The 17,507-nt window shown below is 56.8% G+C and overlaps 1 protein-coding gene across 2 annotated transcripts in view; it reads right to left on the bottom strand.

Annotated features, from left to right (window-relative positions):
* The window catches only part of syt11 (synaptotagmin 11), a 28,055-nt gene extending 10,607 nt beyond the window's left edge, over nucleotides 1-17,448 (bottom strand). Inside the window, exons 1-2 of one of the 2 annotated variants that reach the window (XM_031891441.1) lie at nucleotides 17,327-17,448; nucleotides 1,083-1,906 (exon numbers count right to left, since the gene is read on the bottom strand). In XM_031891441.1, coding sequence (XP_031747301.1) covers nucleotides 1,083-1,906; nucleotides 17,327-17,360 — 858 coding nt within the window. In that variant the 5' untranslated portion in view covers nucleotides 17,361-17,448. The remainder of the gene's footprint in view (nucleotides 1-1,082; nucleotides 1,907-17,326) is intronic. The other variant, XM_031891440.1, reaches the window with a different exon arrangement.
* Nucleotides 17,449-17,507: the final 59 nt, after the last annotated feature.

Here is a 17,507-nt window from a genome sequence, read left to right as displayed (position 1 = left end):
TCTGCCCCCCCTGGGTTGGCACCTGGTCCCTTGTCTGATTCTATTTTGTAGCTCTGGTCTGTTCCCCCTGGGTTGTTACTTGGTCCCTTGTCTGGTTCTATGTTGTAGCTTTAGTCTGTCCCCCCTGGGTTGGTACCTGGTCCCTTGTCTGGTTCTATGTTGTAGCTTTAGTCTGTCCCCCCTGGGTTGGTACCTGGTCCCTTGTCTGATTCTATTTTGTAGCTCTGGTCTGTTCCCCCTGGGTTGGTACCTGGTCCCTTGTCTGATTCTATTTTGTAGCTCTGGTCTGTTCCCCCTGGGTTGGTACCTGGTCCCTTGTCTGATTCTATGTTGTAGCTCTAGTCTGTCCCCCCTGGGTTGGTACCTGGTCCCTTGTCTGATTCTATGTTGTAGCTCTGGTCTGTTCCCCCTGGGTTGGTACCTGGTCCCTTGTCTGGTTCTATGTTGTAGCTCTGGTCTGTTCCCCCTGGGTTGGTACCTGGTCCCTTGTCTGATTCTATGTTGTAGCTCTGGTCTGTTCCCCCTGGGTTGGTACCTGGTCCCTTGTCTGATTCTATGTTGTAGCTTTACTCTGTTCCCCCTGGGTTGGTACCTGGTCCCTTGTCTGATTCTATGTTGTAGCTCTGGTCTGTTCCCCCTGGGTTGGTACCTGGTCCCTTGTCTGATTCTATGTTGTAGCTCTGGTCTGTTCCCCCTGGGTTGGTACCTGGTCCCTTGTCTGATTCTATTTTGTAGCTCTGGTCTGTTCCCCCTGGGTTGGTACCTGGTCCCTTGTCTGATTCTATGTTGTAGCTCTAGTCTGTCCCCCCTGGGTTGGTACCTGGTCCCTTGTCTGATTCTATGTTGTAGCTCTGGTCTGTTCCCCCTGGGTTGGTACCTGGTCCCTTGTCTGATTCTATGTTGTAGCTTTACTCTGTACCCCCTGGGTTGGTACCCCTAGTTCCCAGTGTTTGTACCCATCTCCAACTCTTTTTCTTAACCATCTCATTGAGTACACAAGCCCACAATTCACAAGGCCCCAGTAAGTAGGTTCTAGAACAATCTATATTTCCCCAGTGAGTTTGGCTAGATGTAGAACCTACCTGAAAGTTCCTCTTGATGATATCTCTGGTAATTTGTACTTTGCCAGTGCTGGGGTCCACCCCTGCAAGAGGAACCAATACCTCCCCAATGACATCATCACGAGAAAAGCGATCAAAGCTCAGAACCAGAAAGTGAAGTACCAGGTCCTGGAGCTGACTGTATGGAATCCCATAAAAAGTGAAGGTCTCGTCGAACACTGGGTCGAGGGTCTTGCGAAGCACCCGGGTCTTGACGCGATGCTTCTTGTCTGGCAGTATGGTCATCTTGATGAATGGGTCGGAGCACTGAGAGTGCTCATCCATAACAGGGAGGCCATGAGCCTCTTGGATAGTGACCACCAAGGCTTTCTTGGGAAAGTTATAATCCACAGAGAGACTGAGGGTGCCAAGGGTGGTGTCGGCATCTGGAGATGATGGGGATGAAGATTTGCTGCCGCTAGAAGTCAGGCTCTGCCCTGGACTGAATTCATCACCATAACTGGAATGAACAGGCAGCTGGTCTGTGCAGGTTGCAGTGGCCAGCCCGTTAGGACCCTTCTCAGAACTCATCAAACCAAGCTCTCCATGGTTCCCCATAAGGGTATTGTGGGCAGGATCGCTCTCCGGAGGGGGCTTGTCTCGCCGGATGTTGACGGTTTTCTTTTTGTTGGTCAGTGACTCGGGATAGATACTGATACCCTTCAGCATATGTATGAACTTGTACGGAGGGTTCTTCAGTTTCTTTTGTGCCCGGTGATGGCAACAAGTCCAGATAAAAACCGTCACCGAGACGGAGATCACCAGAACAGCTGCTCCCACAAAGCCCGCTGCTACTGGAGACATATCTGTGAAACAGAGAGGGTATCAACAGAGAGAGAGATTGGCCAGCACATACACGAGCCTGGCATGGGGCGCCCAACCATTCAAATGCATCAATTTACAGGCTTCATTTATGGGGGATGTTGGGTAGGGGGTTCCTCACGGTGAGGGCAGTGAGGAGGTTGAGGAATTCCCTGCTGGGGGATGTTGGGTAGGGGGTTCCTCACCGTGAGGGCAGTGAGGGGGTTGGGGAATGCCCTGCCGGGGGATGTTGGGTAGGGGGTTCCTCACGGTGAGGGCAGTGAGGGGGTTGGGGAATGCCCTGCCGGGGGATGTTGGGTAGGGGGTTCCTCACGGTGAGGGCAGTGAGGGGGTTGGGGAATGCCCTGCCGGGGGATGTTGGGTAGGGGGTTCCTCACGGTGAGGGCAGTGAGGAGGTTGGGGAATTCCCTGCTGGGGGATGTTGGGTAGGGGGTTCCTCACAGTGAGGGCAGTGAGGAGGTTGAGGAATGCCCTGCCGGGGGATGTTGGGTAGGGGATTCCTCACGGTGAGGGCAGTGAGGAGGTTGAGGAATTCCCTGTTGGGGGATGTTGGGTAGGGGGTTCCTCACGGTGAGGGCAGTGAGGGGGTTGGGGAATGCCCTGCCGGGGGATGTTGGGTAGGGGGTTCCTCACGGTGAGGGCAGTGAGGAGGTTGAGGAATTCCCTGCTGGGGGATGTTGGGTAGGGGGTTCCTCACAGTGAGGGCAGTGAGGAGGTTGAGGAATGCCCTGCCGGGGGATGTTGGGTAGGGGGTTCCTCACGGTGAGGGCAGTGAGGGAGTTGAGGAATTCCCTGCTGGGGGATGTTGGATAGGGGGTTCCTCACGGTGAGAGCAGTGAGGGGGTTGGGGAATGCCCTGCCGGGGGATTTTGGGTAGGGGGTTCCTCACAGTGAGGGCAGTGAGGAGGTTGGGGAATGCCCTGCCGGGGGATTTTGGGTAGGGGGTTCCTCACAGTGAGGGCAGTGAGGGGGTTGGGGAATGCCCTGCCGGGGGATGTTGGGTAGGGGGTTCTTCACGGTGAGGGCAGTGAGGGGGTTGGGGAATGCCCTGCCGGGGGATGTTGGGTAGGGGGTTCCTCACGGTGAGGGGGTTGGGGAATGCCCTGCCGGGGGATGTTGGGTAGGGGGTTCCTCAAGGTGAGGGCAGTGAGGGGGTTGGGGAATGCCCTGCCGGGGGATGTTGGGTAGGGGGTTCTTCACGGTGAGAGCAGTGAGGTTGGGGAATGCCCTGCCGGGGGATGTTGGGTAGGGGGTTCCTCACGGTGAGGGCAGTGAGGGGGTTGGGGAATGCCCTGCTGGGGGATGTTGGGTAGGGGGTTCCTCACAGTGAGGGCAGTGAGGAGGTTGAGGAATTCCCTGCTGGGGGATGTTGGATAGGGGGTTCCTCACAGTGAGGGCAGTGAGGAGGTTGAGGAATTCCCTGCTGGGGGATGTTGGGTAGGGGGTTCCTCACAGTGAGGGCAGTGAGGAGGTTGAGGAATTCCCTGCTGGGGGATTTTGGGTAGGGGGTTCCTCACGGGGAGGGCAGTGAGGAGGTTGAGGAATTCCCTGCTGGGGGATGTTGGGTAGGGGGTTCCTCACAGTGAGGGCAGTGAGGAGGTTGGGGAATGCCCTGCCGGGGGATGTTGGGTAGGGGGTTCCTCACAGTGAGTGCAGTGAGGAGGTTGGGGAATGCCCTGCCGGGGGATGTTGGGTAGGGGGTTCCTCACGGTGAGGGCAGTGAGGGGGTTGGGGAATGCCCTGCCGGGGGATGTTGGGTAGGGGGTTCCTCACGGTGAGGGCAGTGAGGGGGTTGGGGAATGCCCTGCCGGGGGATGTTGGGTAGGGGGTTCCTCACGGTGAGGGCAGTGAGGGGGTTGGGGAATGCCCTGCCGGGGGATGTTGGGTAGGGGGTTCCTCACGGTGAGGGCAGTGAGGAGGTTGGGGAATGCCCTGCCGGGGGATGTTGGGTAGGGGGTTCTTCACAGTGAGGGCAGTGAGGGGGTTGGGGAATGCCCTGCCGGGGGATGATGGGTAGGGGGTTCCTCACAGTGAGGGCAGTGAGGGGGTTGGGGAATGCCCTGCCGGGGATGTTGGGTAGGGGGTTCCTCATGGTGAGGGCAGTGAGGGGGTTGGGGAATGCCCTGCCGGGGGATGTTGGGTAGGGGGTTCCTCACGGTGAGGGCAGTGAGGGGGTTGGGGAATGCCCTGCCGGGGGATGTTGGGTAGGGGGTTCCTCACGGTGAGGGCAGTGAGGGGGTTGGGGAATGCCCTGCCGGGGGATGTTGGGTAGGGGGTTCCTCACGGTGAGGGCAGTGAGGGGGTTGGGGAATGCCCTGCCGGGGGATGTTGGGTAGGGGGTTCCTCACAGTGAGTGCAGTGAGGAGGTTGGGGAATGCCCTGCCGGGGGATGTTGGGTAGGGGGTTCCTCACGGTGAGGGCAGTGAGGAGGTTGAGGAATTCCCTGCCGGGGGATGTTGGGTAGGGGGTTCCTCACGGTGAGGGGGTTGGGGAATGCCCTGCCGGGGGATGTTGGGTAGGGGGTTCCTCAAGGTGAGGGCAGTGAGGGGGTTGGGGAATGCCCTGCCGGGGGATGTTGGGTAGGGGGTTCCTCACGGTGAGGGCAGTGAGGGGGTTGGAGAATGCCCTGCCGGGGGATGTTGGGTAGGGGGTTCCTCACGGTGAGGGCAGTGAGGGGGTTGGGGAATGCCCTGCCGGGGGATGTTGGGTAGGGGGTTCCTCACGGTGAGGGCAGTGAGGGGGTTGGGGAATGCCCTGCCGGGGGGTGTTGGGTAGGGGGTTCCTCACGGTGAGGGCAGTGAGGGGGTTGGGGAATGCCCTGCCGGGGGATGTTGGGTAGGGGGTTCCTCACGGTGAGGGCAGTGAGGGGGTTGGGGAATGCCCTGCCGGGGGATGTTGGGTAGGGGGTTCCTCACAGTGAGGGCAGTGAGGGGGTTGGGGAATGCCCTGCCGGGGGGTGTTGGGTAGGGGGTTCCTCAAGGTGAGGGCAGTGAGGGGGTTGGGGAATGCCCTGCCGGGGGATGTTGGGTAGGGGGTTCCTCACGGTGAGGGCAGTGAGGGGGTTGGGGAATGCCCTGCCGGGGGGTGTTGGGTAGGGGGTTCCTCAAGGTGAGGGCAGTGAGGGGGTTGGGGAATGCCCTGCTGGGGGATGTTGGGTAGGGGGTTCTTCACGGTGAGAGCAGTGAGGTTGGGGAATGCCCTGCCGGGGGATGTTGGGTAGGGGATTCCTCACGGTGAGGGCAGTGAGGGGGTTGGGGAATGCCCTGCCGGGGGATGCTGGGTATGGGGTTCCTCACGGTGAGGGCAGTGAGGTTGGGGAATGCCCTGCTGGGGGATGCTGGGTATGGGGTGCCAGACTAGGCAAGGCTTTGGTACCAGACCAGAATACCAGGATAAACTTGGGTGCCATACTAGGCAAGACTTTGGTACTAGATCAGAATAAGCTTGGGTGCCACACCAGGTGAGGCTTGGGTGCCAGACCAGAATAAGCTTTGGAGCTAGACCAGGATAAGCTTGGGTGGCAGATTAGACAAGGCTTTGGTGCCAGACCAGAATAATCTTGGGTGCCAGACCAGGATAAACGTGAGTGCCAGACTAGTCAAGGCATTGGTACCAGACCAGAATAAGCTTGGGTGCCAGACCAGGAGAAGCTTGGGTGGCAGACCAGGAGAAGCTTGGGTGGCAGACCAGGAGAAGCTTGGGTATCAGACCAGAATAAGCTTGGGTGCCAGTCCAGATGAGGCTTTGGTACCAGATCAGGCGAGGCTTGGGTGCCAGACCAGGTGAGGCTTGGGTACCAGATAAGGTGAGGCTTGGATGCCAGACCAGGTGAGGCTTGGGTACCAGATAAGGTGAGGCTTGGATGCCAGACCAGGTGAGGCTTGGATGCCAGATCAGGTGAGGCTTGGGTACCAGTTCAGGTGAGGCTTGGGTACCAGACCAGGAGAGACTGGGGTGCTAGACTAGGCAAGGCTTTGGTGCCAGACCACGTGAGGCTTGGGTACCAGTTCAGGTGAGGCTTGGGTACCAGTTCAGGTGAGACTGGGGTGCTAGACTAGGCAAGGCTTTGGTGCCAGACCACGTGAGGCTTGGATGCTAGACTAGACGAGGCTTGGGTGCAAGACTGGGTGAGGCTTGGGTGCTAGACTAGGTGAGGCTTGGGTGCTAGACAAGGCAAGACTTGGGTGCTAGACTAAGTGATCCTTGGGTGCTAGACTAGGCAAGGCTTGGGTGCTATACAAGGTGAGGCTTGGGTGCCAGACCAGGAGAGACTTGGGTGCTAGGATAGGCAAGGCTTGGGTGCCAGAGCAGGAGGGACTTGGGTGCTAGACTAAGCAACGCTTGCGTGCTAGACTAGGTGAAACTTGGGTTCTAGACTAGACAAGGCTTGGGCATCTACCCGCTCAGTACATTGAGATGACATCACAGTGGGTGTGGCCTATATTGGCACGTGGCACTACCCACGGCACCCCTAGCTAACCCACCTCTTTTTCAACCCCAATTCACTGCATGTGCCGTATCGGTATCAATGCACTGACAGAAGCCGGGGGTGATGTGCCCCAACCCAGTTTCCCTCATTACCCATAATGCACTGACAGAAGCCGGGGGAGATGTGCCCCAACCCAGTTTCCCTCATTACCCATAATGCACTGACAGAAGCCGGGGGTGATGTGCCCCAACCCAGTTTCCCTCATTACCCATAATGCACTGACAGAAGCCGGGGGTGATGTGCCCCAACCCAGTTTCCCTCATTACCCATAATGCACTGACAGAAGCCGGGGGTGATGTGCCCCAACCCAGTTTCCCTCATTACCCATAATGCACTGACAGAAGCCGGGGGTGATGTGCCCCAACCCAGTTTCCCTCATTACCCATAATGCACTGACAGAAGCCGGGGGTGATGCCGCCCAACCCAGTTTCCCTCATTACCCATAATGCACTGACAGAAGCCGGGGGTGATGTGCCCCAACCCAGTTTCCCTCATTACCCATAATGCACTGACAGAAGCCGGGGGTGATGCCGCCCCAACCCAGTTTCCCTCATTACCCATAATGCACTGACAGAAGCCGGGGGTGATGTGCCCCAACCCAGTTTCCCTCATTACCCATAATGCACTGACAGAAGCCGGGGGTGATGTGCCCCAACCCAGTTTCCCTCATTACCCATAATGCACTGACAGAAGCCGGGGGTGATGTGCCCCAACCCAGTTTCCCTCATTACCCATAAATGCACTGACAGAAGCCGGGGGTGATGTGCCCCAACCCAGTGTCCCTCATTACCCATAATGCACTGACAGAAGCCGGGGGTGATGTGCCCCAACCCAGTGTCCCTCATTACCCATAATGCACTGACAGAAGCCGGGGGTGATGCGCCCCAACCAGTTTCCCTCATTACCCATAATGCACTGACAGAAGCCGGGGGTGATGTGCCCCAACCCAGTTTCCCTCATTACCCATAATGCACTGACAGAAGCCGGGGGTGATGTGCCCCAACCCAGTTTCCCTCATTACCCATAATGCACTGACAGAAGCCGGGGGTGATGTGCCCCAACCCAGTTTCCCTCATTACCCATAATGCACTGACAGAAGCCGGGGGTGATGTGCCCCAACCCAGTTTCCCTCATTACCCATAATGCACTGACAGAAGCCGGGGGTGATGCCGCGCCAACCCAGTTTCCCTCATTACCCATAATGCACTGACAGAAGCCGGGGGTGATGTGCCCCAACCCAGTTTCCCTCATTACCCATAATGCACTGACCGAAGCCGGGGGTGATGTGCCCCAACCCAGTTTCCCTCATTACCCATAATGCACTGACAGAAGCCGGGGGAGATGTGCCCCAACCCAGTTTCCCTCATTACCCATAATGCACTGACAGAAGCCGGGGGTGATGTGCCCCAACCCAGTTTCCCTCATTACCCATAATGCACTGACAGAAGCCGGGGGTGATGTGCCCCAACCCAGTTTCCCTCATTACCCATAATGCACTGACAGAAGCCGGGGTGATGCCGCCCAACCCAGTTTCCCTCATTACCCATAATGCACTGACAGAAGCCGGGGGTGATGCCGCCCCAACCCAGTTTCCCTCATTACCCATAATGCACTGACAGAAGCCGGGGGTGATGTGCCCCAACCCAGTTTCCCTCATTACCCATAATGCACTGACAGAAGCCGGGGGTGATGCCGCCCCAACCCAGTTTCCCTCATTACCCATAATGCACTGACAGAAGCCGGGGGAGATGTGCCCCAACCCAGTTTCCCTCATTACCCATAATGCACTGACAGAAGCCGGGGGTGATGTGCCCCTACCCAGTTTCCCTCATTACCCATAATGCACTGACAGAAGCCGGGGGAGATGTGCCCCAACCCAGTTTCCCTCATTACCCATAATGCACTGACAGAAGCCGGGGGTGATGTGCCCCAACCCGGTTTCCCTCATTACCCATAATGCACTGACAGAAGCCGGGGGTGATGTGCCCCAACCCAGTTTCCCTCATTACCCATAATGCACTGACAGAAGCCGGGGGGTGATGTGCCCCTACCCAGTTTCCCTCATTACCCATATGCACTGACAGAAGCCGGGGGTGATGTGCCCCTACCCAGTTCCCTCATTACCCATAATGCACTGACAGAAGCCGGGGGTGATGTGCCCCAACCCAGTTCCCCTCATTACCCATAATGCACTGACAGAAGCCGGGGGTGATGTGCCCCAACCCAGTTTCCCTCATTACCCATAATGCACTGACAGAAGCCGGGGGTGATGCCGCCCCAACCCAGTTTCCCTCATTACCCATAATGCACTGACAGAAGCCGGGGGTGATGCCGCCCCAACCCAGTTTCCCTCATTACCCATAATGCACTGACAGAAGCCGGGGGTGATGCCGCCCAACCCAGTTTCCCTCATTACCCATAATGCACTGACAGAAGCCGGGGGTGATGTGCCCCAACCCAGTTTCCCTCATTACCCATAATGCACTGACAGAAGCCGGGGGTGATGCCGCCCAACCCAGTTTCCCTCATTACCCATAATGCACTGACAGAAGCCGGGGGTGATGCCCCCCAACCCAGTTTCCCTCATTACCCATAATGCACTGACAGAAGCCGGGGGTGATGTGCCCCAACCCAGTTTCCCTCATTACCCATAATGCACTGACAGAAGCCGGGGGTGATGCCGCCCCAACCCAGTTTCCCTCATTACCCATAATGCACTTACCGAAGCTGGGGGTGATGTGCCCCAACCCAGTTTCCCTCATTACCCATAATGCACTGACAGAAGCCGGGGGTGATGCCGCCCCAACCCAGTTTCCCTCATTACCCATAATGCACTGACAGAAGCCGGGGGTGATGTGCCCCAACCCAGTTTCCCTCATTACCCATAATGCACTGACAGAAGCCGGGGGTGATGTGCCCCAACCCAGTTTCCCTCATTACCCATAATGCACTGACAGAAGCCGGGGGTGATGTGCCCCAACCCAGTGTCCCTCATTACCCATAATGCACTGACAGAAGCCGGGGGTGATGTGCCCCAACCCAGTTTCCCTCATTACCCATAATGCACTGACAGAAGCCGGGGGAGATGTGCCCCAACCCAGTTTCCCTCATTACCCATAATGCACTGACAGAAGCCGGGGGTGATGTGCCCCAACCCAGTTCCCCTCATTACCCATAATGCACTGACAGAAGCCGGGGGAGATGTGCCCCAACCCAGTTTCCCTCATTACCCATAATGCACTGACAGAAGCCGGGGGAGATGTGCCCCAACCCAGTTTCCCTCATTACCCATAATGCACTGACAGAAGCCGGGGGTGATGTGCCCCAACCCAGTTCCCCTCATTACCCATAATGCACTGACAGAAGCCGGGGGTGATGTGCCCCAACCCAGTTTCCCTCATTACCCATAATGCACTGACAGAAGCCGGGGGTGATGTGCCCCAACCCAGTTTCCCTCATTACCCATAATGCACTGACAGAAGCCGGGGGTGATGCCGCCCAACCCAGTTTCCCTCATTACCCATAATGCACTGACAGAAGCCGGGGGTGATGCCGCCCCAACCCAGTTTCCCTCATTACCCATAATGCACTGACAGAAGCCGGGGGTGATGTGCCCCAACCCAATTTCCCTCATTACCCATAATGCACTGACAGAAGCCGGGGGTGATGTGCCCCAACCCAGTTTCCCTCATTACCCATAATGCACTGACAGAAGCCGGGGGTGATGTGCCCCAACCCAGTTTCCCTCATTACCCATAATGCACTGACAGAAGCCGGGGGTGATGCCGCCCCAACCCAGTTTCCCTCATTACCCATAATGCACTGACAGAAGCCGGGGGTGATGTGCCCCAACCCAGTTTCCCTCATTACCCATAATGCACTGACAGAAGCCGGGGGTTGATGCGCCCCAACCCAGTTTCCCTCATTACCCATAATGCACTGACAGAAGCCGGGGGTGATGTGCCCCTACCCAGTTTCCCTCATTACCCATAATGCACTGACAGAAGCCGGGGGAGATGTGCCCCAACCCAGTTTCCCTCATTACCCATAATGCACTGACAGAAGCCGGGGGTGATGTGCCCCAACCCAGTTTCCCTCATTACCCATAATGCACTGACAGAAGCCGGGGGTGATGCCGCCCCAACCCAGTTTCCCTCATTACCCATAATGCACTGACAGAAGCCGGGGGTGATGCCGCCCCAACCCAGTTTCCCTCATTACCCATAATGCACTGACAGAAGCCGGGGGTGATGCCGCCCAACCCAGTTTCCCTCATTACCCATAATGCACTGACAGAAGCCGGGGGTGATGTGCCCCAACCCAGTTTCCCTCATTACCCATAATGCACTGACAGAAGCCGGGGGTGATGCCGCCCAACCCAGTTTCCCTCATTACCCATAATGCACTGACAGAAGCCGGGGGTGATGCCCCCCAACCCAGTTTCCCTCATTACCCATAATGCACTGACAGAAGCCGGGGGTGATGTGCCCCAACCCAGTTTCCCTCATTACCCATAATGCACTGACAGAAGCCGGGGGTGATGCCGCCCCAACCCAGTTTCCCTCATTACCCATAATGCACTTACCGAAGCTGGGGGGTGATGTGCCCCAACCCAGTTTCCCTCATTACCCATAATGCACTGACAGAAGCCGGGGGTGATGTGCCCCAACCCAGTGTCCCTCATTACCCATAATGCACTGACAGAAGCCGGGGGTGATGTGCCCCAACCCAGTTTCCCTCATTACCCATAATGCACTGACAGAAGCCGGGGGTGATGTGCCCCAACCCAGTTTCCCTCATTACCCATAATGCACTGACAGAAGCCGGGGGTGATGTGCCCCAACCCAGTTTCCCTCATTACCCATAATGCACTGACAGAAGCCGGGGGTGATGTGCCCCAACCCAGTTTCCCTCATTACCCATAATGCACTGACAGAAGCCGGGGGTGATGTGCCCCAACCCAGTTTCCCTCATTACCCATAATGCACTGACAGAAGCCGGGGGTGATGTGCCCCAACCCAGTTTCCCTCATTACCCATAATGCACTGACAGAAGCCGGGGGTGATGTGCCCCTACCCAGTTTCCCTCATTACCCATAATGCACTGACAGAAGCCGGGGGAGATGTGCCCCAACCCAGTTTCCCTCATTACCCATAATGCACTGACAGAAGCCGGGGGTGATGTGCCCCAACCCAGTTTCCCTCATTACCCATAATGCACTGACAGAAGCCGGGGGTGATGTGCCCCAACCCAGTTTCCCTCATTACCCATAATGCACTGACAGAAGCCGGGGGTGATGTGCCCCAACCCAGTTTCCCTCATTACCCATAATGCACTGACAGAAGCCGGGGGTGATGTGCCCCAACCCAGTGTCCCTCATTACCCATAATGCACTGACAGAAGCCGGGGGTGATGTGCCCCAACCCAGTTTCCCTCATTACCCATAATGCACTGACAGAAGCCGGGGGTGATGTGCCCCAACCCAGTTTCCCTCATTACCCATAATGCACTGACAGAAGCCGGGGGTGATGTGCCCCAACCCAGTTTCCCTCATTACCCATAATGCACTGACAGAAGCCGGGGGTGATGTGCCCCAACCCAGTTTCCCTCATTACCCATAATGCACTGACAGAAGCCGGGGGTGATGTGCCCCTACCCAGTTTCCCTCATTACCCATAATGCACTGACAGAAGCCGGGGGAGATGTGCCCCAACCCAGTTTCCCTCATTACCCATAATGCACTGACAGAAGCCGGGGGTGATGTGCCCCAACCCAGTTTCCCTCATTACCCATAATGCACTGACAGAAGCCGGGGTGATGCCGCCCCAACCCAGTTTCCCTCATTACCCATAATGCACTGACAGAAGCCGGGGGTGATGCCGCCCCAACCCAGTTTCCCTCATTACCCATAATGCACTGACAGAAGCCGGGGGTGATGCCGCCCAACCCAGTTTCCCTCATTACCCATAATGCACTGACAGAAGCCGGGGGTGATGTGCCCCAACCCAGTTTCCCTCATTACCCATAATGCACTGACAGAAGCCGGGGGTGATGCCGCCCAACCCAGTTTCCCTCATTACCCATAATGCACTGACAGAAGCCGGGGGTGATGCCCCCCCAACCCAGTTTCCCTCATTACCCATAATGCACTGACAGAAGCCGGGGGTGATGTGCCCCAACCCAGTTTCCCTCATTACCCCATAATGCACTGACAGAAGCCGGGGTGATGCCGCCCCAACCCAGTTTCCCTCATTACCCATAATGCACTTACCGAAGCTGGGGTGATGTGCCCCAACCCAGTTTCCCTCATTACCCATAATGCACTGACAGAAGCCGGGGGTGATGTGCCCCAACCCAGTGTCCCTCATTACCCATAATGCACTGACAGAAGCCGGGGGGTGATGTGCCCCAACCCAGTTTCCCTCATTACCCATAATGCACTGACAGAAGCCGGGGGTGATGTGCCCCAACCCAGTTTCCCTCATTACCCATAATGCACTGACAGAAGCCGCGGGGTGATGTGCCCCAACCCAGTTTCCCTCATTACCCATAATGCACTGACAGAAGCCGGGGTGATGTGCCCCAACCCAGTTCCCTCATTACCCATAATGCACTGACAGAAGCCGGGGGTGATGTGCCCCAACCCAGTTTCCCTCATTACCCATAATGCACTGACAGAAGCCGGGGTGATGGCCCACCAGTTTCCCTCATTACCCATAATGCACTGACAGAAGCCGGGGGGAGATGTGCCCCAACCCAGTTTCCCTCATTACCCATAATGCACTGACAGAAGCCGGGGGTGATGTGCCCCAACCCAGTTTCCCTCATTACCCATAATGCACTGACAGAAGCCGGGGGAGATGTGCCCCAACCCAGTTTCCCTCATTACCCATAATGCACTGACAGAAGCCGGGGGTGATGTGCCCCAACCCAGTTTCCCTCATTACCCATAATGCACTGACAGAAGCCGGGGGTGATGTGCCCCAACCCAGTTTCCCTCATTACCCATAATGCACTGACAGAAGCCGGGGGTGATGTGCCCCAACCCAGTTTCCCTCATTACCCATAATGCACTGACAGAAGCCGGGGGTGATGTGCCCCAACCCAGTTTCCCTCATTACCCATAATGCACTGACAGAAGCCGGGGGTTGATGTGCCCCTACCCAGTTTCCCTCATTACCCATAATGCACTGACAGAAGCCGGGGGAGATGTGCCCCAACCCAGTTTCCCTCATTACCCATAATGCACTGACAGAAAGCCGGGGTGATGTGCCCCAACCCAGTTTCCCTCATTACCCATAATGCACTGACAGAAGCCGGGGTGATGTGCCCCAACCCAGTTTCCCTCATTACCCATAATGCACTGACAGAAGCCGGGGGGTTGATGCCGCCCCAACCCAGTTTCCCTCATTACCCATAATGCACTGACAGAAGCCGGGGGTGATGCCGCCCAACCCAGTTTCCCTCATTACCCATAATGCACTGACAGAAGCCGGGGGTGATGTTGCCCCAACCCAGTTTCCCTCATTACCATAATGCACTGACAGAAGCCGGGGGTGATGCCGCCCAACCCAGTTTCCCTCATACCCATAATGCACTGACAGAAGCCGGGGGTGATGTGCCCCAACCCAGTTTCCCTCATTACCCATAATGCACTGACAGAAGCCGGGGTGATGCCGCCCCAACCCAGTTTCCTCATTACCCATAATGCACTGACAGAAGCCGGGGGTGATGCCGCCCCAACCCAGTTTCCCTCATACCCATAATGCACTGACAGAAGCCGGGGGTGATGTGCCCCAACCCAGTTTCCCTCATTACCCATAATGCACTGACAGAAGCCGGGGGTGATGCCGCCCCAACCCAGTTCCCTCATTACCCATAATGCACTTACCGAAGCTGGGGGTGATGTGCCCCAACCCAGTTTCCCTCATACCCATAATGCACTGACAGAAGCCGGGGGTGATGTTGCCCCAACCCAGTGTCCCTCATTACCCATAATGCACTGACAGAAGCCGGGGTGATGTGCCCCAACCCAGTTTCCCTCATTACCCATAATGCACTGACAGAAGCCGGCGGGTGATGTGCCCCAACCCAGTGTCCCTCATTACCCATAATGCACTGACAGAAAGGCCGGGGGTGATGTGCCCCAACCCAGTTTCCCTCATTACCCATAATGCACTGACAGAAGCCGGGGGTGATGTGCCCCAACCCAGTTTCCCTCATTACCCATAATGCACTGACAGAAGCCGGGGGTGATGTGCCCCAACCCAGTGTCCCTCATTACCCATAATGCACTGACAGAAGCCGGGGGTGATGTGCCCCAACCCAGTTTCCCTCATTACCCATAATGCACTGACAGAAGCCGGGGGTGATGTGCCCCAACCCAGTTTCCCTCATTACCCAAAATGCACTGACAGAAGCCGGGGGAGATGTGCCCCAACCCAGTTTCCCTCATTACCCATAATGCACTGACAGAAGCCGGGGGTGATGCCCCCCAACCCAGTTTCCCTCATTACCCATAATGCACTGACAGAAGCCGGGGGAGATGTGCCCCAACCCAGTTTCCCTCATTACCCATAATGCACTGACAGAAGCCGGGGGAGATGTGCCCCAACCCAGTTTCCCTCATTACCCATAATGCACTGACAGAAGCCGGGGGTGATGCCGCCCCAACCCAGTTTCCCTCATTACCCATAATGCACTGACAGAAGCCGGGGGTGATGCCGCCCCAACCCAGTTTCCCTCATTACCCCATAATGCACTTACCGAAGCTGGGGGTGATGTGCCCCAACCCAGTTTCCCTCATTACCCATAATGCACTGACAGAAGCCGGGGGAGATGTGCCCCAACCCAGTTTCCCTCATTACCATAATGCACTGACAGAAGCCGGGGGTGATGTGCCCCAACCCAGTTTCCCTCATTACCCATAATGCACTGACAGAAGCCGGGGGAGATGTGCCCCAACCCAGTTTCCCTCATTACCCATAATGCACTGACAGAAGCCGGGGGTGATGTGCCCCAACCCAGTTTCCCTCATTACCCCATAATGCACTGACAGAAGCCGGGGGTGATGCCGCCCAACCCAGTTTCCCTCATTACCCATAATGCACTGACAGAAGCCGGGGGTGATGCCGCCCAACCCAGTTTCCCTCATTACCCATAATGCACTGACAGAAGCCGGGGGTGATGCCGCCCAACCCAGTTTCCCTCATTACCCATAATGCACTGACAGAAGCCGGGGGTGATGCCCCCCAACCCAGTTTCCCTCATTACCCATAATGCACTGACAGAAGCCGGGGGTGATGTGCCCCAACCCAGTTTCCCTCATTACCCATAATGCACTGACAGAAGCCGGGGGTGATGCCGCCCCAACCCAGTTTCCCTCATTACCCATAATGCACTGACAGAAGCCGGGGGTGATGCCGCCCCAACCCAGTTTCCCTCATTACCCATAATGCACTTACCGAAGCTGGGGGTGATGTGCCCCAACCCAGTTTCCCTCATTACCCATAATGCACTGACAGAAGCCGGGGGTGATGTGCCCCAACCCAGTGTCCCTCATTACCCATAATGCACTGACAGAAGCCGGGGGTGATGTGCCCCAACCCAGTTTCCCTCATTACCCATAATGCACTGACAGAAGCCGGGGGTGATGCGCCCCAACCCAGTTTCCCTCATTACCCATAATGCACTGACAGAAGCCGGGGGTGATGCCGCCCCAACCCAGTTTCCCTCATTACCCATAATGGCACTGACAGAAGCCGGGGGAGATGTGCCCCAACCCAGTTTCCCTCATTACCCATAATGCACTGACAGAAGCCGGGGGTGATGTGCCCCAACCCAGTTTCCCTCATTACCCATAATGCACTGACAGAAGCCGGGGGTGATGTGCCCCAACCCAGTTTCCCTCATTACCCATAATGCACTGACAGAAGCCGGGGGTGATGCGCCCCAACCCAGTTTCCCTCATTACCCATAATGCACTGACAGAAGCCGGAGGTGATGTGCCCCAACCCAGTTTCCCTCATTACCCATAATGCACTGACAGAAGCCGGGGGTGATGTGCCCCCAACCCAGTTTCCCTCATTACCCATAATGCACTGACAGAAGCCGGGGTGATGTGCCCCAACCCAGTTTCCCTCATTACCCATAATGCACTGACAGAAGCCGGGGGTGATGCGCCCCAACCCAGTTTCCCTCATTACCCATAATGCACTGACAGAAGCCGGGGGTGATGTGCCCCAACCCAGTTTCCCTCATTACCCATAATGCACTGACAGAAGCCGGGGTGATGTGCCCCAACCCAGTTTCCCTCATTACCCATAATGCACTGACAGAAGCCGGGGGTGATGCCGCCCAACCCAGTTTCCCTCATTACCCATAATGCACTGACAGAAGCCGGGGGTGATGTGCCCCAACCCAGTTTCCCTCATTACCCATAATGCACTGACAGAAGCCGGGGGTGATGTGCCCCTACCCAGTTTCCCTCATTACCCATAATGCACTGACAGAAGCCGGGGGTGATGTGCCCCAACCCAGTTTCCCTCATTACCCATAATGCACTGACAGAAGCCGGGGGTGATGTGCCCCAACCCAGTTTCCCTCATTACCCATAATGCACTGACAGAAAGCCGGGGTGATGTGCCCCAACCCAGTTTCCCTCATTACCCATAATGCACTGACAGAAGCCGGGGGTGATGTGCCCCAACCCAGTTTCCCTCATTACCCATAATGCACTGACAGAAGCCGGGGGTGATGTGCCCCAACCCAGTTTTCCCCATTACCCATAATGCACTTACCGAAGCCGGGGGTGATGTGCCCCAACCCAGTGTCCCTCATTACCCATAATGCACTGACAGAAGCCGGGGGAGATGTGCCCCAACCCAGTTCCCCTCATTACCCATAATGCACTTACCGAAGCCGGGGGTGATGCTGCTGATCTCCGCCATGTTTCTCGCTTTCTCTCGGGCGAAGCTTCTGGTGCTGATGAGAGTCCAGGCCACTCCCACCTACTCCTGCTCATGGGGAGGGGCAAGAATGCTGGGTGGGGGAGAGTGATGCTCTTGGTCACATGACGCAGCCGCTGCAGAAAGAAA

The sequence above is a fragment of the Xenopus tropicalis genome, chromosome 8 (assembly GCF_000004195.4).
Source record: "Xenopus tropicalis strain Nigerian chromosome 8, UCB_Xtro_10.0, whole genome shotgun sequence".
In the NCBI taxonomy this organism is placed as follows: Eukaryota; Metazoa; Chordata; class Amphibia; order Anura; family Pipidae; genus Xenopus; species Xenopus tropicalis.
Note: the sequence above shows the minus strand (reverse complement) of the source record. Positions and strands in the feature narration are given on the sequence as shown.